Source organism: Mastacembelus armatus, chromosome 3 (genome assembly GCF_900324485.2).
Source record: "Mastacembelus armatus chromosome 3, fMasArm1.2, whole genome shotgun sequence".
NCBI lineage: Eukaryota > Metazoa > Chordata > Actinopteri > Synbranchiformes > Mastacembelidae > Mastacembelus > Mastacembelus armatus.
In genome coordinates, this window is record NC_046635.1 from 19550393 (window position 1) to 19575097 (window position 24705).

The 24705-nt window shown below is 39.5% G+C and overlaps 1 protein-coding gene across 2 annotated transcripts; it reads left to right on the forward strand.

The window, feature by feature from the left end:
* The first annotated feature begins 649 nt into the window (after positions 1-649).
* On the forward strand, positions 650-24641 carry LOC113122705 (RNA polymerase II elongation factor ELL2-like). Of its 2 annotated transcripts, none has more exons than XM_026294216.1 (13): positions 650-820; positions 1309-1422; positions 12582-12709; positions 13881-14044; positions 15617-15861; positions 17175-17299; positions 17718-17832; positions 18219-18699; positions 19274-19325; positions 19857-20028; positions 20163-20207; positions 20488-20656; positions 22285-24641. In XM_026294216.1, the coding sequence occupies exons 1-12, from the start codon at positions 683-685 to the stop codon at positions 20596-20598; spliced, it is 1890 nt and encodes a 629-aa protein (XP_026150001.1). In that variant the 5' UTR covers positions 650-682; the 3' UTR covers positions 20599-20656; positions 22285-24641. The 2 variants fall into 2 exon arrangements, with proteins under 2 accessions (XP_026150001.1, XP_026150002.1); XM_026294217.1 differs by having other exon boundaries at positions 1375-1422.
* The last annotated feature ends 64 nt before the right edge of the window (positions 24642-24705 follow it).

Genomic DNA, 24705 nt, shown 5'->3' on the forward strand with positions numbered 1-24705 from the left:
TGTTAAATGTGCCAACTATAACAAATGTGTCAGTATGTGTGTGTTTAATGATTACACACATAACTGGATGGTTATTTGCAAATTACAAGGCTAGGCAGGGGAAGGCTAAAGAGACTGTTCATAGCTTAAAGCCACAGCAGAAGAAATGTTGCTCTCTGCTAATATTGATGGTTGATGCTTTTTCACATGATAAATGAAATGATAAAAATGTAGTGTAGGACATCTGTCTGCCACAATTTATATGTAATTTCATGATGTTTTTATGCTATGGCACTCTTGCATGTGCTTCACAATAACGTGTGCCATCGCTCAGTAAAAGGTCATTTACGAACTTGTGCCACACTGTCTGTAAACCTTAGGAAAACGCTGGCTTCTAGAAAGAATAAACACAAACCGAAACCAAACAAAGAACATTTTTATCATCTTTGAAAATCTGTCCAGATTTACTTTATTTGTTGAGGGTCAACAGGCAGTGGACAGGCTGAAAACTCAGCTGCGTAAACCTGTTACCTGTTAGAACAACTGACATGTTCAGGTTAAGTAGCCTGGTGCATGAGTTGGAAGCTTCAGTCCACGGTGCTGCTGGCGGCGTGGCCCCGCCCCCCTCTGTGACGTGTCAGGGGGCGTGAGGAGCGGACGGAGGAAAGCAGCTTTAATTGCAGGGCAAAGAGAAAAGCCAGCGATGGCTTCTCTGAGGCAGGAGCACCACTATGGGCTCTCCTGTGGAAAAAACAACAAAAACAGCCCCAACAGGACGCTGTACCATGTCAAGCTCACGGACACGGCTATCAGGGCGCTGGAGGCTTACCAAAATCTCAAGGTACTTTTTTTTTTTCTTTTCTCCCCCCTCTGTGTTTGGAGCTAAAATTAATTCTTACACTTGTTTAAACCTGTCGCATGTGTTTCTTCTGTCCTAAATGGCTTCGCTGTTTTGTTTTTTTTTTTGTTGTTGTTGCTGTTGTTCCCGTTGTTTGTTTACCTTTTTCATTTGGGGGTAACGCTTAGTCAGTTTTGTGTGGTAGGAATAAATGCGTTGGGAGAAGTTAAAACAAGTTTTCAGCTGCAAGTAACTGCGTAAAGGAGTCTGCTACGTTGCTGCAAAGCGTGCCAGGACTGTCGGGAAAGAGTCCGTTTACTGAGAAACCTTCCTCGTGCCTTCTGCAATCTGCATACTTAACTAATTGTCAAGTAGGACAGTTTGTCTCATAATTAGCTCCGCTGGAAACCATTAACATCGCACAGGTATTAACGACTGTGTAACATTAACTTACATTGAAACAGATTACAGCATAATTGTCTTTGCTACAGGGCTCTGTGAGTGCGTGCGTCAACACACACCAACAATCGGTTTATTTTTTCTCTCTTGCACTTCAGGGATCCTTACCAGGTGAACCGTCCATTTGCTTCAAAGGAAACCAGGGGGTAAGTTTGTTTTTATTTATTTCATTTTTTTTTTTTCCTAGCAGGAAATAAACGCATCACCCTGACATTTCTGACAATCACGGTGTGCACGTACCGATTTCTTCCACTTCAAAGACTCGTTTGCTCATCACGCATTGTTGTTGACTCACATGTCCCACCGTGAACCTCAGCTCCAGTTTGACATCGCTAATCGTCTCCAGGAGGCATGCGGGTTACTGGGTCAGGCTGGGGGGGACTGTGGAAAGGCTTTGTTAGGTCAGTGAGCGGTGCTGGGGAAGGACGTGCGCACGCGCACACACACACGCTCAGATACAGCAGTGGGGAGAGGAGCTGTCATAAGTCAGGCGTCATTGAGGAGCCTTCAGTCACACAGTTTATCCGCGTGCACCAAGTTGTCTTTAATAATCCATGAGATCAATAGACAGATTCGTATGTTATGAGGTTTCTGTGATGTACAGTACCTAGCCTTGGACTGTGTGTGTGTGTGTGTGTTTAGGCTACAGTCAGGAACAGCTGTGTCCTTGGGGAACATTTTACTTTGGAGTCAATGCTAATTGCATGGGGTTTTTTGGACAGAGTTGCAACCCCCTTCCTGTCATAACAATATGAGCTGACTGGTAGTGAGTTTTGGAAGGGGGCACAGGCTGGATTAAATCCATTTGTGTGTAATATGTGTGTGAGTGTGGTGCTTCTACGTTACCTGAATTTGAGGGACTGGGGTAGAAAATTAGTTTTAACTAAAAGTGTATTGCATTTGGAAAGTTTGGACATTTTTATTTTTCCCTTGAGAGAGTAAAGGCAGTAAAATGCATTTTTACTTCCTGCCTGTCATTATTATTGTAATAATCTGGTGGGTGTGGCTTTCTAAGTAGTACAGGATGTTTTCAAACTGGCTCCTACAGGCAGGACTGTCTGTCTGAAAAGCTGTTCACGATCCTCGGGGTCAGGTGTGTGGGGGCTGGGAGGCAGTTGGTCGACTGCTGTTTTTATTTTCAGGCCCTGTGGATCCAGCAAGACACAGGGACACATTGACAGAAATATGTGTCGCGTTAAGTTAGAGGAAACACTGCAAATCCAGCTCACAAATTCACTGCTCCCACACTAAGCTGCGGGACTGAGTGTGAGCTGAGTAGTAGTTCACCATAAAACCTGGCTTAGGTCCATTTTGTCAAAGAAGCTACTGTAGCTGTAAAGTGTTATTATATAGGCATGCATGAATTTGTTTACCTTAAGAAAAGTAGTTGTTTGGCTTTGTCTCTTACCAAGACAAGATAGGAATGTCAGCTTGTAGAATCCACTTTGTATTTAACTTGTATGGTTTTTTTTGATCAGCAAGGAGGAGATTTAATGTAGCAGAGTTCTGTCTTAAATACTGTGCTGAAACATGAGGACTGGTCCTGCGTCTGAGGTTTTACACCCTGATCATTCACCTCTGGACACCACCTTTGTCACCGTGAAGGCTTAGGGTGCAGAGAATTTCACACCTTTCCCTGCATATGGCACCAGAGACCTAAAGTTATTCACCAAATGAATGTTTAGAGGTAATTACGGGAGCTGTAATGCTTTTGATTATAGCTTGAAGTATCATGACTTCAGTTTGCATTAGCTTTCCCTGTCTACCTGACTCAGACATCCGTGTGTGTTTTTGTGCAGCATATGAGTGTGTGTAGCACTGGCACACTTTTGCTGCAGTAATAGCTAGTCAGATGATATGAACTCTGGCCTGCTCATTTTCCGATCTTGTTCTCTGGTTGGAGTCGTACTGTGTGCGTGTGTATAATGAGAAAGAGAGAGTACACCTTGTTTGCTGAAGTGGTGTGTGTGAGTTATATATTGTGTACTATGCATATATGTGTTAAACATAGGTGTGGATCCTCCGTGTTATTCGGATGTTGGTGTGTTTATGCTGTGTCCTGTGTGGCCTAAAAGCATGATTTATTCATGTCCCACCTCCTTTTTCCTGTCCTGCCCCCTCTGCCTATTGTGCAGCAGTCTTTAGCCTGGCAGGACCAGACTGGATCCCCTGAGGATCGTCTGTGTGTGGTGTGTGTTTGGTTGTTCTGTGTTTGAGAGAGTAAATGAAATAAATTTTGGTAACTGCTTTTTTTTTTTTTGTAAGTATTTGTGTGTTTGTGTCTGAGTGCAGATATTTTCTCATGTGTGTGTTTTAGCTGCTTATGCACAGATCCCTGACTCCTTTGATTGTGTGGTGTCTGTTCTGATTTGAATAACAATGAGTGGGGGAATGCAGGCTGTTGTGTTGTAGCCCTAATTGGATCACCCCAAATGAATTGAGTTTTTCAGGCCAATGTGTAACAGTCTGTCCAGATGTGTTGTGGTCTGCCCCCAGGGTTTGTTTGTCCCCAACATGATAGAAACTTCCCTACTGTGGATCTAATGAAGTGGAAACTAACATGGAAAACACTGCAAACATCTTTCATCATGAGCATTTAGTTATTTAACCATGACCAAAGCTTGAATTTTTGACTTTTATCTGACCTTTGTTGTTATTTTTTCCAACATGGGAAACACTAACCCTCCATTGCTGTAGAAGCTGTAATAAAAAAGACAGAGATTATTTAAATGACCACAACATGAAGCACTGTAAGAATGCACACTTAATTTATCCATAAATCATCTGAAACAGCAAATTAAAAAGTACTTAACACAGGAATGAATTGTAGGGCAATTTACACTGTAAGCACATGGATACTGTACTTTCATATTACTAAAGTGTTTTTAAGATAAGATAAGAAAAACCTTTATTTGTCCCACAGTGTGGAAATTTACATCATCACAGCAGCAAGTAAGAGAGTGCAAGAGTATTTACAATAAAAACATATTCAAAATGAAATTTATATGAAGTGTAAATGGCTAATATTGCACTCTGGTATATTGTATATTTACAAGTTTTTACAGGATTTTTACAGTCTATAGCTGATAAGGTCAGCTGGGGGGCTACTAGGAGCAGTGCTGGTTGTACAGTCTGATAGCAGCAGGGAGGAAGGACCCCATTTCAGTAATCTGTTCTCCGTACTGTATATGTTGTTTATGTCACTTGTTCTAAATGCAGGTGTTTTCTTTCAGATAATGTTAATACACTTGGTGCACCAACCAGATTACATATTCGTTTAGCGAACATGTGAATGCAAGGCAAAGACAAGCAGCCCTCTGAGATCCAGCAGCAGCTCTGGGAAAATGTGTTCTCTGTCTGATTAAGCAGCTTGGAGATGTAGAGCACATCTTGACTCCCTGAGGTCTGTGTCCCATTTAATTTCCTCATGTGAAAATCCACACCATAAGCTAATGAGGCATAAAAGGGCACTTGTTTCCCTCTGCATGTCTGGAAACATAGTGTTCTGCAGAAGATTTCACCTAGCTTGGGTGGAGGTCGGGCACAGTGACCCACAATTTGTTGAAGTTGACAGTTTGGCCCTCAGGCACCTGCCAGAGACGTATAATTCTTGGCATTGGAAGAGGAAGCCTCAGGGGGATGCTTGCGGTGCAGCTTCTCTTCTCATAGTCCTCCCTCCTTCTTCATACCCAACCTCTACTTCCCCAGAACTGGAGCTTGCAGCTCTGGCAGCAGCTCTGTCCCTCTGTGAAATTACAAATGAAAAGGAATGGAAGGTGATTACAGGCTGGGGCTTGATTACATGCACTGCCTCCCACTCAAGGCAGCCACATTAATCACCCAGTGCCAGCATGTGGAACTCAGCTAGAGAGAAGACACTGCATAGCTCCAAGCATTGACTGATCGACTATAGGATCATAAACACACGGCTACATTAAACCTGCAAAATCCCTAGTTTCTCTGTGTGTATTTACTTCTGCATCTTTGCCACCCCCACTTGCGCTGTCATCCACCGGGACAGAGACAAAGACACACATTGTGTTTTGTATCGCTGTCCTCCATTGTGGAGGGGACTTGTCTTAAATGGCATGTGTCAACTTGTGGCCCTGGGAACGATTCAGTTCTTTTGTTTGTGATGAGATGATGAGAAATAGTGTTTACTGAAGTGTGGTGAGGATGAGGGTGGTGGCTGGCTGGCTGGCTGGCTGGCTGGCTGGCTGAGTGCAGTATGTATTTGTGTCTATCTACGTGTGTGTGTCTCTAAGCCAGTGGCGGAGATGTTTGGTTGATAACTAGACTTTGGCCTTTCTCCCTCCTCAGTCTTATGAGTGGCAGTAATGCTGATTACACCCTGGTGAGAGGAGCTGGAGCTGAGCCTCTTTTTTGCTCATGCTGGATTAGCACACACACATACACACACACACACACACACACACACACACACACACACACACACACACACACACACACACACACACACACACACACAGAGTTTGCTTTAGCACCCAGCCCAGAGTGCCTTGCCTCCTGCTGATAACAGACAGCGGTGGTGGTGACAGGTTTCACTCCCTCCTCCTCCTCCAGCACCTCCTCCCTCTCCTCCTATCAACCAGAAAGGGGAAGCAGTGCCATGGCATCCCACTCTGGAGCCGAGGAGGCCAGAACAAAAGACAGCCTGTTTTCAGAAGGCCATTACTCAGGCTGCAGAGGATGTGGAAACAATAGGCTGCATGAGATCTACACCCAGACCCCACATTCAACCAAAAGTTAGCAGGAAACATAAGCCCTGTGCACTGGCAGCGGTCTCTCACAGTTTTTGTTCAATCGACTTTATAGTTTGATAAAGCCAGGAAAATGAGGCTTTTCCGTCATGTAGTTTCAGCGTGTAGAGACATTTATGACGGTTGAGATGGAACTCATTAAGATAGTGTCACCACGTATCCTGAAAGTTTTGACTTTCATTATGTCAAAACCTTAACAGATAAATGTCAAGGTGGGTATCTGTATTATTTGGTTAAGTATATTGCAGGTGAAAGTTTTCAATCTAAAACAGGTCAGCTGTGTAGGCTTGTGACTATAGACCTAACTAATTATACAGATTTACTGTTTAGGACAACTTGCACTGTTGCCTTTTCCCACAAACTTGGTATGCATGCACCACTAATAATCACGTTTTAACCATGACAGGGAAATATTTTGATTAGTGAAAGTGTCATCTCAGCAAATCGAGAATGTCTGCAAAACTAAACAACCCAATTTACCATTTAACCAGTTAAGTGACTATTTATCAGTATTTCAACTCACGTTTTATTTGTTGTGATCATGTGTTCTGTAGGTAACCACACAGCTGTCATAAACCTAGTATTTAAAGAGCTCATGCAAAGTTAGAGTGAATTGACTCATTCCCTTAATTTGTGGCAAGATTAAGATGAAATGTGAGGATTACCTTCTTAGTATCCCGTTGTTTAATCATAAAGCAATAATAAATAATATAATATAATAATACTAAAGCAATTTCAGTCGTGTGTTGGACGTCATAAATGTTTTAGAAATACAGGTCTTGGACAGATACAACACTGCTGACAGACCAAAGTGGGTTATGCTGGTTTTACTACAGATATAGAAACAATTTTTCTTTGATCATAAAGACGGTTAGAAAATAAAGCTGTTTGACTGCTTTGTTGTTTTGATCCTGTCCCCCCTGGGTCAAACACTGGTAAAGAGGTAAAAGTTAAAAAAAAAAAAAAAATTCAGCACTTTCACGACAATAGAGGCATATACTGGCATGCAGTGTTCAGGTACGCAGTGATAGATTTATGTGTGAACACACAACCACACATATCGCAGCACATTCTAGTTTTTCTGGTTTTCTCGAAAAGGGACCATTTAGAAGAGTACCAAAGGATTTCAAGTAACATCTCGCTGAACCAGAAACTGCTGCTTCTGAATTTGCTTATATAAGCTGGTGGGGTGAAAAGTTGAAATGTCTTCATTTATTCAGCCAAATTTCTAACACGATTAGTACAGCAAGATCATGAGCAAAACGTGGAGGCCTGAGGGAATGGATGTGTGCTGATATGATGGTGTGAAATGGAGGGAGCGTCATTCTCACTTTGGTTCAGTCAGTAAAGAGAGAAAAAGTAACATTCATGTGAACACTGTACAAGAAAATAGTAGCCCAAACATAATTATGTTAGTATAGTATGTTTTATATATTTCATGTTTCACATAATTAGCCTGATGAAGTCTCTTCTCAGGATTGTATTTTATTCACTGAAAATGTTTCCTTTAGGTCTTTTAAGCCTGGGAGAAATCAAAACTTTATCATTGTCATTATTGTGCTGTCACACCAGCACTAAAAGCTGTGAAATGCTTCCCCATTTAGATTTGTCATTTGCATGGATTGTTATGTGCAGCACCAATATCTACACATTTAATAGATATTTTTTCTTCCCTCTGAATCTAATATCAAAAGGAGACTGCGAAGCAAGAAGTGTTCTAAGGTTTACAGATGACAGATTACAGATATAGAGCAATTTTTCTTAAATAAATTTCCTCAGAACAGACCCTTGCTCCGAAGCGTATTCACACTTTACACGTATTTAAACTAACTGCTTGTTTTGCTGCTACAGGTTTCTTTCCGCTTCATTCAAGAATCACAACACCATAAATAAACCCACAGATTCACTGAATATTTTACTTGAAAGGAAGACCATAAATATTTCATTATTTATGGTCACTTGAATTCTTTTAGTGCTAAGTCTTTTGTAAGAGCGCCTCTCTGGGTTTGAATTGCCGTGTGCCTCTCTGGAGAATGCACCAGGCTTTGGTGTGGGCCCCAGTGACTGGGAAAGAGAGTGCTTGTTGTAGTTTGCACAGCAGGGGTCTCGAAGTCTGCCTGTGGAGATCATATGAATCAACATCAATGGATGAATGCCAGCAAGAGCTCCTGCTTGGTTTGCCTGACTGGGCATTTGAAACAGCTGGAAACCTGTGATGGCACACAGCGGTCCAATGAGCACCGAGTCCATAAATTATTAATTGTTGTTACTGTGGAGGAAGATTGGAGGAAATGTCTCCTGTCTTACTGAACGGCACAGGCTTTGTATCAAAAGTACACGTTGCCTTAATAAACATTTAAAGACTTTCTGTACTTATTTAAGATGCTTAATTTTCACCTAGAAGTGCAATACATTTGCAGCTCTTCCAGGCATCCTCAAATAGAGGTGTGTGAACTCACAGGCTTTCCAGCACAAAAACTAATGCTGCTAAAAAAAAAAAGTAAAAAAATGTGTGTGCAGTGATTTAAATCCAGAGATGATTTCAAGTTTTGCTTGAAAAAGACCAGTGTAGTTTTTTATGACTTGGAGCTTTTACATATTGCTGATTGCTTCCCATGCTACTGTAAGTGCATGTGAAGTGGCATTTGTCCAGATTACCCAGCCGTACTTTATCTTTTCTGCTGTGCTAATACTGTACTGCCCAGGAAATGCTAATCTCTCTTGATGTGAAAGTTCACTGCAAGTGGAATTCAAAACAAGCTACAAGGTTCTCCACAATCTGTGTGAGTTGTTATCAATCTGAGCAGCCTTTGCCAGGTGGACATTGAACCTTTCATTTAGGAAATTCTGCTTTCTTATCTGTTGCTCTTCATGGGCATAGTTTTGTTTTGTTTTGTTTGTTTTTATTGTTAGTGGGGCTTAAAGCTGAACCTAAAACTTATTGTTCCTATAGGCAAAGTTTTTGTCACTTAATTTGTATTTTATTTTAAGATTTGAGGGGATATTTTTGCCTTTATTAGGGCATTCAGTACAGAGAATGTGAAAAGAGAGAGAACTAAGACAGGCCCTAAAGGCTCCTGATCCAGAGGTCGCATTGTGAATACTGCAGTGTTGCTTATGGCTACCAGGCACTCCAAGATAATAAATTTAATTTCTTCGCATAGATGTTCCATTTAAAAGGATATAAAAGTATAAATAAATAAATCTTTAAATTTTTTGTTGCTTTTTTTTTGTTTTTTTCACTGGTATGGATACTGTATATTAAAAGGCTTGGCTTTGTCTTGGCTTTTTCTGTAGTTTTCTATGGTCTTTGAGAAAACAGTGGAAAGAAGAAAGGAGGGGAGATTGCGGTGCTTGTTAACAACAAATTGGCATCCTGGACGTTACTGATACAGAGTGTCTTTGCAGCTCAGATATAGCACGATTAGTTGCGAGTCTGTATCCATATCGTCTGCCGAGGGAGTTCACGTGCCGCTGTTGTCAGCTGCTGCCACCATAGGACCCAGGTGTATGTTTCTATGCAGTTAGCTGATATACCTTCCCCAGGCTGCTATAACTTGCATTTGCTAAATAGTATAACACATAATAATTATAAGTTCTACACTCACATTATATGATTTTAAAGCAATTTTAAATGATTCCTTGATTATCAAAGTTCTTTTAATGTTAATTGATTTATTGGCAAATCATTTTACCACTAGTAGGCTTTCTATCATGTCAAAACACAGTTTCCAGAGAACAGAAAATGAGCTCTTGTTTTATACAGTAAAAACAAACTACTGTGCCAGCTGTTTCAAGTTTCAGAGTCAGAAGAGTGAGAGAGATATGTATACAATGATTTGGATTGACAAAGATGAGCAAGGAGTAACATTGGTATTTATATAAGTCTTTATTTGTATTACAGTAGTAATTGTTGAAATAAGAGGGGTTTAAACTTTATTACTGTTTAATTAAAGGACATGACTAAATGGTCATTAAAAAGAAATGTACCTGTGACAGGTAATCCTTTCACTGATCCCCTCCAGTGTGATCACATGTTTATTGACCTCCGCCTCCTCCAAACAATGAACCATCTAGCATTACGCTACAGGTTATATGCATGTGTCACCGAAGGTATACCCACATATGACATCATCCAGTACAAGACACATGAAACATAAGTTATCAAATAAACTCAGGAGAGCCACCTGCACAGCTACAATGAAGTTGGTCTTTATCTTTCCGTGTTATCAGAGCTCGTTCGTATATAGTTTGTATAAATTCCTGTGGTGAAAGCCTGCATGTGAAGACATGTGCAGCAGGCTGATAAGAGGGTAAAGCCTAACGTCTCTGTTGTATCTCAAGTGACTTTTAAAGACAGCACCGAGAAGTAATGGACCACCCTGATGAGTGTGGGAGTGTAGGACCTTTCACTGAAATGTTTAAGATCAAGTTCACCACTTTCAAAACTTTAAATTATGTCATTTTAGAGTCTCATCTTCAGTGTACACAACTTCAGAAGCAGAAATTGGACTTAACCATTAAATGATTGGGGCAGAGATTAGCCTGTGGACATGTAATTTATTTTTTAATGAAATTCCAGTTAGGCAAACCAACATACTTTTAAAATGGCCTTGACTGTGGGTTGATATGGATATTCAGTATTAATCCACAGATTAAAAAAAAAAAAAGAAGAAATGCTTAACACGTGGAAGTTGTATGGTTATTAAATGGTGTTTTGACTCTAACCTAATAGTCAACACTGAATCATGACATTCTAGTTGAAAACTATACTATACTACAGTAATTATCTGTGGGTCCACGATATAGGCAGCACATATAACACATAGTAATTACATATTTTGATAATGTAAAAATATTATCAAGAAAATCCACTGAATCAAGAAAAGCCAGTGGTGTGAGGATATTATAAATAATATAAGTAAATATATATAATTATCATTTTAGACCCTTGTTCTTCCTTACTTACTAGTGAAAAATTACATCTTGTGTTATATCTTTTTGTGATATATAATTATTGCTTAAACGTACTGTAAATTGTCAATTCATGGTGATACTTCCAGCCGTGGTAGCTTCTGTGGGCACCAGTGTCACATGCCCACATACTGTGGAAAAGTAAGAAATATTCGAGTAGGCATGAGGACGTGATTAACTGAGGTGACAAACGAGTAGACAAGAGCGGTGTGGGAGCACAGGGACACAACTGGAGAAAGGGGAGGAAACCCTCCATGAAAACATAACACTTCAAGTTGGCCCTCACCCCAAAATATATGGCACGGCTGTTTGCAGCATGAAGAATGGGATTTCTGTGAATCTGCTGACACTGAGATTTACCATTTTTCTTTTACTCTCACTCGTGTGCTAAAACTCCAGTAGTAAAAAAATTGCAGAATCCTGCTTTTATAAACATACAGTGGTCTCAGTGGTCAGATCAGTGTAGCTCCTGACTCTTTTCTGGTCCTCAGTTTTTCTGGTCTGTTATTCTTTGTCTCTGTGTGCGTCCGCGTGTGCGTTCGCCTGCCCTGGAGGTCGCAGCTTTGGTTCTGCTGCACTCCACTGAGTCTGCCGGGAGATGCCTCAGAGGAGCAGACTCTTAAAAACACTATTTACCCAAGGAGGTTTATTTAAAGTTACAGAGCAGTTACAAACTCTCACGCTAGATCGTCTCTGTGTATATTACTCTTGGTATTTATGGGATATTCTGTGTTTTTACCCTGTTATTTGATACATTTCCTGTTGATCTGATTAAACTTTCCAGTTGTGCCCATGAAGTCTTTGAATGTAATGGTTAAAACAAACATTTACCAAACACATCCATGTATAAACCCGGTTTGATAAACCTGAGCTTTCCTTGCATGCCATTCTCAGCCAGGCTGTAAGCTCTGCACATAAGGTATTTTATAATATCTTACGATTTCTCATCTATTAGACTGAGGTTTCTAAAATGTCTTGATCATATTTTGTCCTATAAGCTGCTTACATTGGTTAAACAACTTTACATGTGCTTTAGGCTTCACTACACATTTATTGTCAGTTCGCTGTTCATTCCACTAAACATTTTAGTTTTTTTGGCTCTAATAAACCGTTCAACCTCCAGAGGCTCCTAACTAACCGCTTTAAGGTGAACTATTCCTTTCAGACCTACTAACTACATTGGTCAGAGTGTGGTCTTTGCGGAGGGCTAAAAGTTGTGAAAAGAGAAACTTCAGTTTCTGATTTATGTTGATTGCAAAAACCTTGACTTTGGACAGCCCTGTGTTCTTGGCTACAATGCCTTTGGCATCAGTTCGTCTCTGAAATTTTGCTGAGTTGATGATTACTTTTCCCTACAATAAAATAACAGTTTTAAAAGCAATACACAAGAAAACCTGGGATTGAAATGAGTGCATATTAGCATGCATGCATTTAATGTTTGTTTGTTGTACCATGCAGCTTTTTCAGCTATTTGCCTAGATATTTGTTGGCGTTTGCATCTCTCTTTAGGGAATTCTAACTGTTCTCTGTTTTTCTCGTTTCCTTCCTAGTATATAAAGATCCCTGCTCCAACACCAGAGTCATCTTCTGCTCTGCGTGTCTTCTCCTTCTACTTGTCCAGTGACAGCAAAGACCAGCCTCAAGCCAGCTTTGACTGCATCCATCAATATTTTTCAAGGTATGGAGTTAATCATCTGAAACTAATTTTGCATATTGTCTGCCCTTGCTTTAAGAGTCTAAAAATGACTATTGCATGTATTTCTTGTGGCTCTACTCCTTCCTGATTCGAAATTCACTTTCCAACTCCAGAGAATAACTACCAAGAAATCTTTTATTCCACATAAATCAACAAAGACTGCTGGCAAATATTTACTGCCAAAACCAATTTACTGCCAAGTTTCCAGATCTGTCACAGCAATTCACGGTGCCAGTGTTTGATATGATGTGTCGCTTGTGGCACTTGTGACCCCAGATGTTAGGTTTTTGTGATCTTTGTAGGACAGAAGTCTTGGATCACAGTTTCGTAATTCCACATCTCCTTCTGTGCCCACATCTCTTAGGTCATCAGGACAGTTAGCTCACTGTTTGCTCTACACAGGATAGGGAATTGCAATTTCCTGTATATTTCTGTGCTGACCCTCTCATTACTGAGTTGTGTGATTACTTGTTTATGTAGTGGATATACTTGGAAAGTGAAGGTTATGCTCTGTTGCGACTTCCTGCTGCCAGGTGGCTAATTAACTGTGGTCTAAGCTCAGACCTATTCTGTTTCCACTCAGCTGCTGTTATTATAGGTACAGTTTTGCTTCCTCTGTCCTCACTTGTTTGCATATTTAGAGGATGAAGAGACATATTTAATATATATAAGTATATATTTATTAAGTACATATTTGTGTCCAAATAAAAAAATTGATCTGGGAAAAGGGTTCTTATTTTTTATATGATATAAAAAATAAATTTGGCTGCACAGTGAATCTTTGATTTATTGAAAACATAAATGAAACCCAGGTTCATATATTAAATGTTTGCCCAAGATGATTCTTGTTTTGCAAGTGTGCTGGCAGGAGTCAAGCTAATCTTGGTGATTTTCCACAGGCTCTGTCCTGCTTTGAACCAAGATACTTGGCTTGCTCACATGTAGTGAACTGCAGGGCTATATCTAGCCTGTGACATAACATATAGTAACCAGACACTGGGCTTACCCATATTCCACCACAAAGCCACTTTATGCTGCCTGGAATCCTTGTTGGTATGCTGCTGTGTTAACTTATAGGACTATGATGTCTGTACAGTAAACACTGTGAAAACAGTGTGGCCTGTGGTTGAATGACTTTGTTTTTGTTTTGCAGCGATGGCGTCGAGCAGCTGGAAGGTCAGGGTGTCATCCAGGACAAGATCACTGTGTGTGCCACTGACGACTCCTACCAAATGACCCGAGAGAGGATGTCTCAGGTGGAGAAGGACAGCTGGAGCCGCTCTGCTATTGAAATCAAACCTGGAGCCACACATCCAAGTAAGAATAGACAAGAGGCCTCCATGGATCAAAAACAGAAGATGATACATCTGCAAATTTTCATGTGGAAAGATCAAACAGCTTTAAGCTTGGAGAGGGTTCAGTAAATTGGATGTGGATGCACTGATGACATATAAAAATAAAAACAGAAATATAATAGCACTAATAAAAGTAGTAGAAATATTTGCCTTAGCTGAAAAAATATTGCTTTATTCATTGCTTTTCAAAGCTGAAAACCAGTTATTTTCCTGTTGTTATGTGTAATGAAACCAGATGTGCAGGCTGCTCTTCTCACACCTGGCTTTAAAAAGAGTGTTGGCAAAATGGATGCTTGGTATGGTCAACATCAATCTGTAAACCATCGTGTTGGAGGTGGAAGGCCAATCATGAGATTCAAAGCCAGGTTTTTACCACGTATGTTACCGCAAGACACAGTTTTAGAAAAAAACACAGCTTAAGAAATAAATATTAGCCAAATTGGGCTATAAACACTTTAGATTTTGTACCAGCGACTTAATTTGCTCCAGTGTGGTGCCATACGTTTAATTTCCTCATTGATGTTATTACATACCCCTCATAATAAAAAAGTTAACCAAAATTCACCACAAAACTGAAATGCATAGATCCACATTCAGACATTCAGTCTTGTCTTTGCTCTGTGTATCTGTGTCTCTGCGTGTTTCTTAGATCTTAATCAACAGTGAATTACCACATGAGAACTTGCAGTTACTTTCTCTTTTTTCTCTCTATCTCTCTTCTCCAACCTTTGACGTGGTTGTGCAATATTGTTTCTTGCTATGATTCCAGACCCCCTTCAGTCAGTGCTGGAGTCATGGGAAACTGAAACTCTGGGTGATTCAGACCATATACTTAAACATAGAACACGAATCTGAGGCTGCATACAGTCCACACCATAATTATTCCATAAAGCAGAGTATTTCTGGCATGATTGATGACTGGTAGTAGAGTAATTATAATGCACAGAGTTATTATCTCCTGGCAGGACATACCTTTGTGGTTGAAATGAAAACCTTTCTTTCCTGTACCTCTTCTGCATTCTGACCTTCAAAGCACAGATTAACCCGTAATGGGATTAGCACAGAGAGATAGCTTTCACTGCTCTAACATGCACCATCTGTCTGCAACAGGGATGTAATCAATGCTCAGTGGAGTGTTTACATCAGAACAAATAGCTGCAGGCCAGCATGCACATTTGATCTAGAGGTCTAGAGGCTATTACAAGGTATTTTGATTATCGGTTGTCAAGATAGAGAAAAATAGTAACCTGTAGAGCAAGTGCTAAGGTTGGCTTTAACTCTTTCCTGACACGCTGCTGCTTTGGTTATTCTCAAATATAAAAATCTGATTTGCTTTTTTTTTTTTTTTTAAATCAAGAAATATTTTAACTAGTTCCACTTGAAGAGTTTTCTTACATAGATTTGACAAATCAGTTCCAGCAAGTATAGGTCTCTCTAAATGTCATTGTGTTTTGAATGATATTGTATATACAGAATATAAGAGTTACACTATATGACTGTTACTGTAAATCCTGTTCTTTTTCTGATTGTTCAGGTAAGTGTGTGAAGTTCCACAAGAGGCCAGCTGTTCCAGCTGTGTCAGACAACAGCTTCTACAAGGCATCTACCAACAACCGGAGGAATGGTGTTATGCTTCCGCCAACCCAGAAGCCTCTAAAGGAGCGCATCATCCACCTGCTGGCTCTCAAACCCTACAGAAAGCCAGAACTGCTGCTGTGGCTGGAAAGAGAAAGAGCTAGTCCCAAGGACAAGGCTGAGTTAGGTTCCATACTGGAGGAGGTAAATAATCTGTGTGTATGCATTTGTGCACACATATATAAACATTTACATTGCATGCATATATTATATGTCATGCACAAATAGTTTTTGTAGTGTTTTGTTTTTTTTGTTTGTTTTTTTTAACTTCCATATCCTAAACACTGGTGTGCATGTCTGATAATGTGTGTGCGTGTGTGCGTGCGTGCGTGCGCGCTTGTGTGCTGAAGCACATTTGACCTGTATGTTTACTTACACATAGGTACATAGTCATTTACTTTCACACATTCATAAACACATTTCTTAGTGGTCAAGGCAATCAGGCCCAGTGACATATACAAATGTTAGATTTTTCCAGCCAGGCGATAACATGTTGTAAAATAATTAAAATAGAATAATTGTTTTCACTGTTCTCAGAGAGGATGCAATGGAAATTCTTAATACAATACTAAGACCAAGGATCTGAGAAGTAAATATCTATGTTCCAGCTTGTAATGTTATTATTTTATCCTGAAATAATTAGAGGTGCTTTAATTAAACTTCTAATTCAGAAACATGCACTTAGCATAACTTTCCTTTTTTTAGAGTAATGCCTCTAAAAAAGCTGAACGTGATGGTTGAGTGTTTGTACTGACAACATTTGTGCGTGTTATCTATTTGTCTGTGTGTGTTTAGCAGCCCTTGTGCTTATTGTTGTGTGTGTGTGCATGTGTGCATGCATGTATGTGGTATTCATGCTTATGTAATTAGGTCGATGTTGTAATTGTCTCTGCAGAGATTGTGTTTGCAGTAGGGCGGGACACGTTTTCAGGAGGCATGAGAAAGATAGATGTGCTCAGAGAAAGGCAGACTGACAAGATTAAAGAGTAGGTTCAAATCACTGTGAGAAGGAAAAGCCAGCCACTCTCAGATGAAAATAGAATCAGAGGAAAAAGATTGAATGTATGTATGTGCCACTTCCAGTGCCACCTAAACTCCTGTTAGGGACACTGTTACGGCCAGTATGATTTCTACAATTACAGATATAATTTTATCCAGATAAAACAAATGTGCATCGTTGTACATGAAGGATATTTAATATATTTTCAAAATTAAAATGTGTCTTTATTGTTTTCCCTTTGATTATTTATTGTTAAAATGTCAAGACCTTTAAAAGTTAAATAAGTATTCAGACACACCTGAAGGATTAAGTTGTGATAAGCAATAGTTTAACCTGACCTAGACTGCAATCAAAATAAAGCTACTAATAGACAAATGGATTGATTGTTTTCAGAGTAGATGCCCACTTTCTTTGTAATTGGCTTAAGCTGTGTTCTCTGTGGTTTGTTGTATTTCAGGTGGCAAAAGTAAATCCCAAAGACAACAGCTACCTGCTGAAAGATGACTTCTACAAGCATGTGCAGAGGGACTGGCCAGGCTACAGCGAGGAGGAGAGACAGCTGATCAGCAGGCTCCTGGCCAGGTGGGTCAGGGACATAATCTCAGTTTATTATACCACCTGTGTACATACAGGTGTCTCTTCACTTTTCAATATGTCAGTATTCTTTATTGGCTTGTAGTAACTCCCATAGTATATATTTTTTACTGTACAGTTGTTTCACACAGCTCTGGTCATACTGTACATTGTATTTTTTTTATTGCTTCTCGTCCACATCATCTTCTCTTATACGGGTGCTAATCAAAACTCAGCAGAACTTGTCAGTACCTGCTACTCAGACAATCTATTTTATTATCATGCTCCACTTTATTAGTTTGCCTCTGAAATTCACATAACTTTGCAGCCACTACAATAAAAGTGAAATATTTCTAAATTCAATCGCAGTAAAAACTTCGTCTCATTAAGAGTGACCATGTTTTTCGGTTTCTGTTCTGTTTAACAGGAAGTTGCAGCCTCAGATTAACAACCAATCGAGGACTGTTCCAGTAAATGCGTCGACTCTGAAGACCTCATTGGATACAACACTGCATCACAGTACAGTGAAAAATCCTGCAGTGGTAAATGGCCATATTGTTTTCCCTTAACCTCTGAACATGTGAGAAACGTGCTTCTATTTTATTTATTTTATTTATTCAGAATTCTTAAATATTTGGTGTCCGTACGTGCCTCCCAGTCTTTGCCCCTGTCTTTAATCTGTGTTTTGATGACTGCTGGTTTTTGCAACGTAGAAATGAAAGCAGCCAATGTGACAGATTGACAGTTTGGTGTCAGATTGATAGGTGACGTTATACCAGCAGATCCCTGTGAGCCTAAATAGGAATAAGCAGGTATAGATAATGGATGGAAGTGACGTTACAGGTTGTTTGCATGGCTTTGTATGAAAATGTATGAGGGTATTTAGAGATAAATGCTGATTTCTCTCTCTTTTGTTTTCCTTTCCCAGAAACGCCCTGTGCCTTTTGACTTACTGGAAAAATTAGCTGCAAAGAGACAAAGATTTGCAGACCAGAGGTTGCAACAGCAGATGACTGTAAACGGACTCTTAAACAATAAAGACGGACATGACAATGCAACTCCTACCCTTAATCCCAGCCTTCACACGACGACTGATTTTCAAAGGACAAATAATCATACTGGTACCCAAAATGACATACCAGGGGGCCACAGTGGTTTTCCTCTTATCCACAAACTGTCTAGCACCTCTGACACACCTGTTTCAGAGAGCGGGGAGCAAGAACCCAAAGTAAGTGACCATCCACCACAAGGTGACTCTGAATGTCATCAGCAGATGGCCAACAGCCAGCACAGAAAGAAGAAATCGAAAAAGCACAAAGACAAGGAGAGAGAGAGGTTAAAAGACAACCAGGGCAGAGAGTGGCAGGAGACGAGTCCTGATCTCAAGCAAAACCTGGACAAACTTGACAGTAAGGCTCCTTTTACATAGAATTTTCTTTTATTGATATGATCCAGTTCTCTTCCACTGATTGATCACTGTCCTTGTGTCACTGTTTGAAACCCAGACAGTGATACAGGAGTACTATTCATTTATGTCTATTTTTATGATGCAGTGGTCTTACATCCAGTACACTCTTTAATATGTGTCTTATTTGCTGCATCGCCACTGGTGCTTTTATACAGTATTACCTCATAGGCGTGTGTGTGTGTGTTTGCTCCCTTAAGCTCATTCTCTTGAGCCCTGTGTGTTATGTGGCTGATTGACTCAACAACAGCTCGATCAGGGCTTTGGGTCTGCAAGCTGAGAAGCTGAGATGTCTCCTGATACCCACAAGCGCTTAGCTAGTCTATACAGAGGCGGGAGGGAACACACACTGACACTGTGTCTTTTTTCAAAATAAAAACATATTGCGCAACATCCAGACAGCGATGAAGTGTTATGTAGATGACTCTGTTGCCCAAACTCAAGTTAATGTCATTTTCTTTATCTGCTGATTTTTTTTTTTTTTTTAAATTTTATTTATTAATGTATTTATTTTGCAGATCCTGACATCACAAATGCTGTGGCCTTAGAGGAGAAGCCTGATTATGTGCAGTGAGTGCAGTGATTTAAAATTAAATGCTTTATTTTTTTATTGTTCCATATTTTGTCCTTCATTAGTTTCATTTAAAGTAATTTAAGATATAGTGGCTGTTTTGTTGACAGACTCTTAAGATTAAACATGTACATCTATCAATCATAGCAATCCCATGTTTACCTGTTTGTTCTTTTTTATTTCCAGTCATTAAGAAAAATGTAATCTGCCTTATTTTGGTCTTGTTATGTTATCTTAGTCAGACATCACTTTTTTCTTATATTTATTGCTATTGTTTAAATAGAAAACCAGTTCTCCTGAACGATTAGATGAAGAATTGTACTCAGAGGCAATGGGGGTACACAGCAGTGTAATGTTGCAGCCTTATTCTGCCATCTTGTGTCTCAAAGAAGGAAATGTAAATGAAAAAAAAAGTATGACTTGAGGAAAGGGCTTTTAAAAAAATTATTTATGGAAGAAGCTACTCAAATCTTATTAAGATGAAGTGACTCTAAATCTATTGCTTACTGTTTGTCTCCTCATTCTCATAGGACATATGGCACCATAACAAGTTTGGAGCAACGTCAGAGGTACCAGGAGGATTTCTGCGCAGAGTATGATGAGTACAAAGACCTCCACTCCCGGATCGCCACCATAACTCACATGTTTGTCCAGCTAGGATCCAAGATCAAGAGTCTATCCCCTGGCACACAAAAATACAAGGTATGCACTGGGTAAAACTACAGGTCATCTGATTTGTTTTGGCCACGCACAAGCACACGCACATGTAAATGGAGCTGAAACATAATTGCAATTCAATGATTAGTATTTTTTTTTTATATTTTTATGCCATTTAGATAATGGAAGACCAAATACTAGAAAAGTACAACAAGTATCGAAAGGTGAGTCATACTGTTGCTGCCATTTAAATGATGAGAAAATGTTTCACTTACCTGAAATGTAATGAAACAATTGGGAATATTATTCATACACGAGGTGTCAAATATGTGCTGGAATACACAGAATGTCAAAAGAGGTATTTTCTATATACGCACCTGAAATTGTATTTGTTGTTACTGTGTTATATTTCTCATTAGCAGGTCACATGGCAGAGGACAAATTTTTTACTCGTCTGAGAATAAGGGAATATGAAAATTGAAGTGCTTTCTCTTCTCTCCACAGAAGTTTCCAGGCTACCGGGAAGAAAAAAAACGCTGCGAGTATCTCCATGAGAAACTGTCCTACATCAAACAGCTCATCATAGACTATGACGTTTCTCAGGCTTCTTCATAGCATCCGCTCTTTCCCCTGACATATTTCCGTCAGTTTGGTTTGTTTGTTTGTTTTTATATACAGTGGGTACGGAAAGTATTCAGACCCCTTTAAATTTTTCACTCTTTGTGTCATTGCAGCCATTTGCCAAAATCAAAAAAGTTCATTTTATTTCTCATTAATGTACACTCAGCACCCCATCTTGACAGAAAAAAACAGAAATGTAGAAATTTTTGCAAATTTATTAAAAAAGAAAAACTGAAATATCACATGGTCATAAGTATTCAGACCCTTTGCAGTGACACTCATTTTTAACTCACATGCTGTCCATTTCTTCTGATCCTCCTTGAGATGGTTCTGCTCCTTCATTGGAGTCCAGCTGTGTTTGATTAAACTGATTGGACTCGATTAGGAAAGGCACACACCTGTCTATATAAGACCTTACAGCTCACAGTGCATGTCAGAGCAAATGAGAATCATGAGGTCGAAGGAACTGCCCAAGGAGCTCAGAGACAGAATTGTGGCAAGGCACAGATCTGGCCAAGGTTACAAAAGAATTTCTGCAGCACTCAAGGTTCCTAAGAGCACAGTGGCCTCCATAATCCTCAAATGGAAAAAGTTTGAGACGACCAGAACTCTTCCTAGACCTGGCCGTCCAGCCAAACTGAACAATCGTAGGAGAAGAGCCTCGGTGGGAGAGGTAAAGAAGAACCCAAAGATCACTGTGGCTGAGCCCCAGAGATGCAGTAGGGAGATGGAAGAAAGTTCCACAGAGTCAACTATCACTGCAGCCCTCCACCAGTCGGGGCTTTATGGCAGAGTGGCTCGACGGAGACCTCTCCTCAGTGCAAGACACATGAAAGCCCGCACAGAGTTTGCCAAAAAACACATGAAGGACTCCCAGACTATGAGAAATAAGATTCTCTGGTCTGATGAGACCAACATTGAACTTTTTTCCGTTAATTGTAAGCGGTATGTGTGGAGAAAACCAGGCACTGCTCATCACCTGCCCAATACAATCCCTACAGTGAAACATGGTGGTGGGAGCATCATGTTGTGGGGGTGTTTTTCAGCTGCAGGGACAGGACGACTGGTTGCAATTGAAGGAAAGATGAATGCGGCCAAGTACAGAGATATCCTGGAAGAAAACCTCTGCTCAAGACCTCAGACTGGGCCGAAGGCTCATCTTTCAACAGGACAATGACCCTAAGGACACAGCTAAAATAACAAAGGAGTGGCTTCGGAACAACTCTGTGACCGTTCTTGACTGGCCCAGCCAGAGCCCTGACCTAAACCCAACTGAGCATCTCTGGAGAGACCTGAAAATGGCTGTCCACCAACGTTCACCATCCAACCTGACAGAACTGGAGAGGATCTGCAAGGAAGAATGGCAGAGGATCCCCAAATCCAGGTGTGAAAAACTTGTTGCATCATTCCCAAGAAGACTCATGGCTGTACTAGCTCAAAAGGGTGCTTCTACTCAATACTGAGCACAGGGTCTGAATACTTATGACCATGTGATATTTCAGTTTTTCTTTTTTAATAAATTTGCAAAAATTTCTACATTTCTGTTTTTTTTCTGTCAAGATGGGGTGCTGAGTGTACATTAATGAGAAATAAAATGAACTTTTTTGATTTTGGCAAATGGCTGCAATGACACAAAGAGTGAAAAATTTAAAGGGGTCTGAATACTTTCCGTACCCACTGTATATGAAAGTGCTTTTTGCATAATCAACATAGCTGACAGCGTAGGTGTCGAAGTGTTTTTGCTTGAGAGTGGGACTCTGATTCTGGTATTCCTAAGACTGTTTTAAGTTATCATTTATTTTAAACTTTGTACTTATATGTAAGGTCCAACGGAGGGACAATATTTATGGGGTTATGAGATTTTAAATTGAACATGATCTGTGCATATCACAATGTTCTTACAGACAGTTTCTCTAATAGTTTTTGCCAGGCTTGTTGAAGCCATGTTGGAAAATTGTTGAAACTAGCAACTATCACTTAAAACACACACTTTACTCCAGGCAAGTTTCCCATTCCCTTTTTATTATAAATTTAAAGATATCAATTTGCAGTGTAAAGTGTGTATGTCTAAATTCCATATCAGAGTTCCCTCATTTATGATGATGTTTTAAGGAGCACACTGCAAACATATTTAAATAAGTCACTTCATCTCAGATTCAGCCTTCACATGTTATTATGCAAATGGATTAGGATAATTCCACTTGTGCAAGGATTTCTGAAAATCAGCTCAATCCAACAAGTGAAAATACTGGAAAACATTGCAGTAGTCGGACATGGCTGGTGATGGTCCACATAAATCTGCTGCAGTACACTACAGTGAGATATATGCTGTCATCCAAATGCAGTATTGATTTACCACACATTTACCTTTAGAATAACTAGTAAAGGAACCAAACTGTTTAGCCTTAATGGCCATTGCAATAATTGTGTTACTGACATTGTTTTTACCATGTACAAAGTCTAGTTTAAAGTCTTTTAACCTGCCGAAAAGATGCATCGTTTTTTTTTCTTTTTGTTTCTTGTTTTGTTTAGAACTACTGATATATTTATTTTAAGTCATTATCCTCTGTCTTGTGTTGTCAGATCTTGTTAGATCAAACTTTTTGTATCCAGACAGCTGGGTGAGTGAGGTGGGAGTGGAACAACGTAGATAAAGGTTTGCCTAATGTAATACATTGCATGGCATAAGCCATGTCTGAAATTGTTCACTTATTCACTATAACTGTATCACACAGAATTGGGTAAGTTGCAAAGCATGAGTGTGTATTAAGTGTTTGGTCACATCGCAGTGCACTGCTGAATTATTTGTGTTAATTAGAATAAGGCATAATTAATTTGAGAATTGAGACAAAAGTAAGATTTTTAGTGTTATACAGTGAATAATTTCAGTCAGACTTAGTTGGTCTTCAGAGAAATGTTTTACAGTAAAAAGTGATACAAATTCATGGTAAAAAGTGTACAGTTACTACATTATAACCAGTTGTGATACTCGGGTATTTAAAACACTAGCCTGGAGGAATTTATATCTGTTAGTTTCCATTTAATAATCTGTGCCTTTCAAGGTGCAGCAGGCTAGTGTAATTTCCATACAGATTGGAATTGTTCATTGTGGTTGCAGTTTTTGTACTTGTTAGCAAAAACTCAATGATATAGGTAGAAGCCTTATGTTTAAACTTTTATAGGAGGAAACACTGCCAAATTCAGCACAGAGTCATTATCCACACACATCTATTATCTGCCTTACTACTATTAGCTGATACATTTACACCTGTATTAGCCATTTCACTGTACAAATATATGCCAACAGTGGCTTTCTCACATGTTTGAATATTACTTTTTTGAAGAAATATTTCATAATGTAACTTAAAGAAATTGTTCAGTGCAGTTTATTAGCTATGAAGACATAGCTTAATCATCAGTTGCATTTGTGATCTTTCTGGTACTCTGCTTTTTTTTCATTATGGAGGAATATAACTCAGTATTCCCACTGATATCTCATTTGACTCAGCTCTGACCACAATGAACAGTTTGAAGGGTGTCTTCAGTGGTTTCTGTTGTATTTGACACAAGAAGATCCATTCTTAAAATACCAATACTCCATTATCTACTGGTTGGTGAGTTGCAGTTATTGGGAGATTTCAAGGGGCGATAAGTCTGTACTCTTCTGTGGGTACCTGAGTTTTGATGGAGACCATAGTTTTCTGTGGGGTATTGAGTGAGACGGAGGAATCACTAGTCTCAAGGACAGAACTTTTCTTAAAAAGTCACTAAGTGGATTTTATTTGTGCAATTCCTAATCACAAATGACAATAAAAGGTTCATAAATTATTTTGCTTTTGGACTGGCGCTGAGAATTTGCAAGTCACCAGTGTGTACACAGTACTACATGTGTTTTTATGTACTACATATCTGCTGAAGGAAAGGACCCATCTGAGTCGGAGAGCAGGGTATGCATCACAAACTGCATTTCCAAATGTGTACTTTCTCTTTTGCTGTTGTGCAACATTCAAAAGAATAAAAACACGAAATACATTTTACTTTGAGATTTACTGTTATTTATTGTGAAATTAACATGCAGGTAATAACTTATTAATGCTTTAT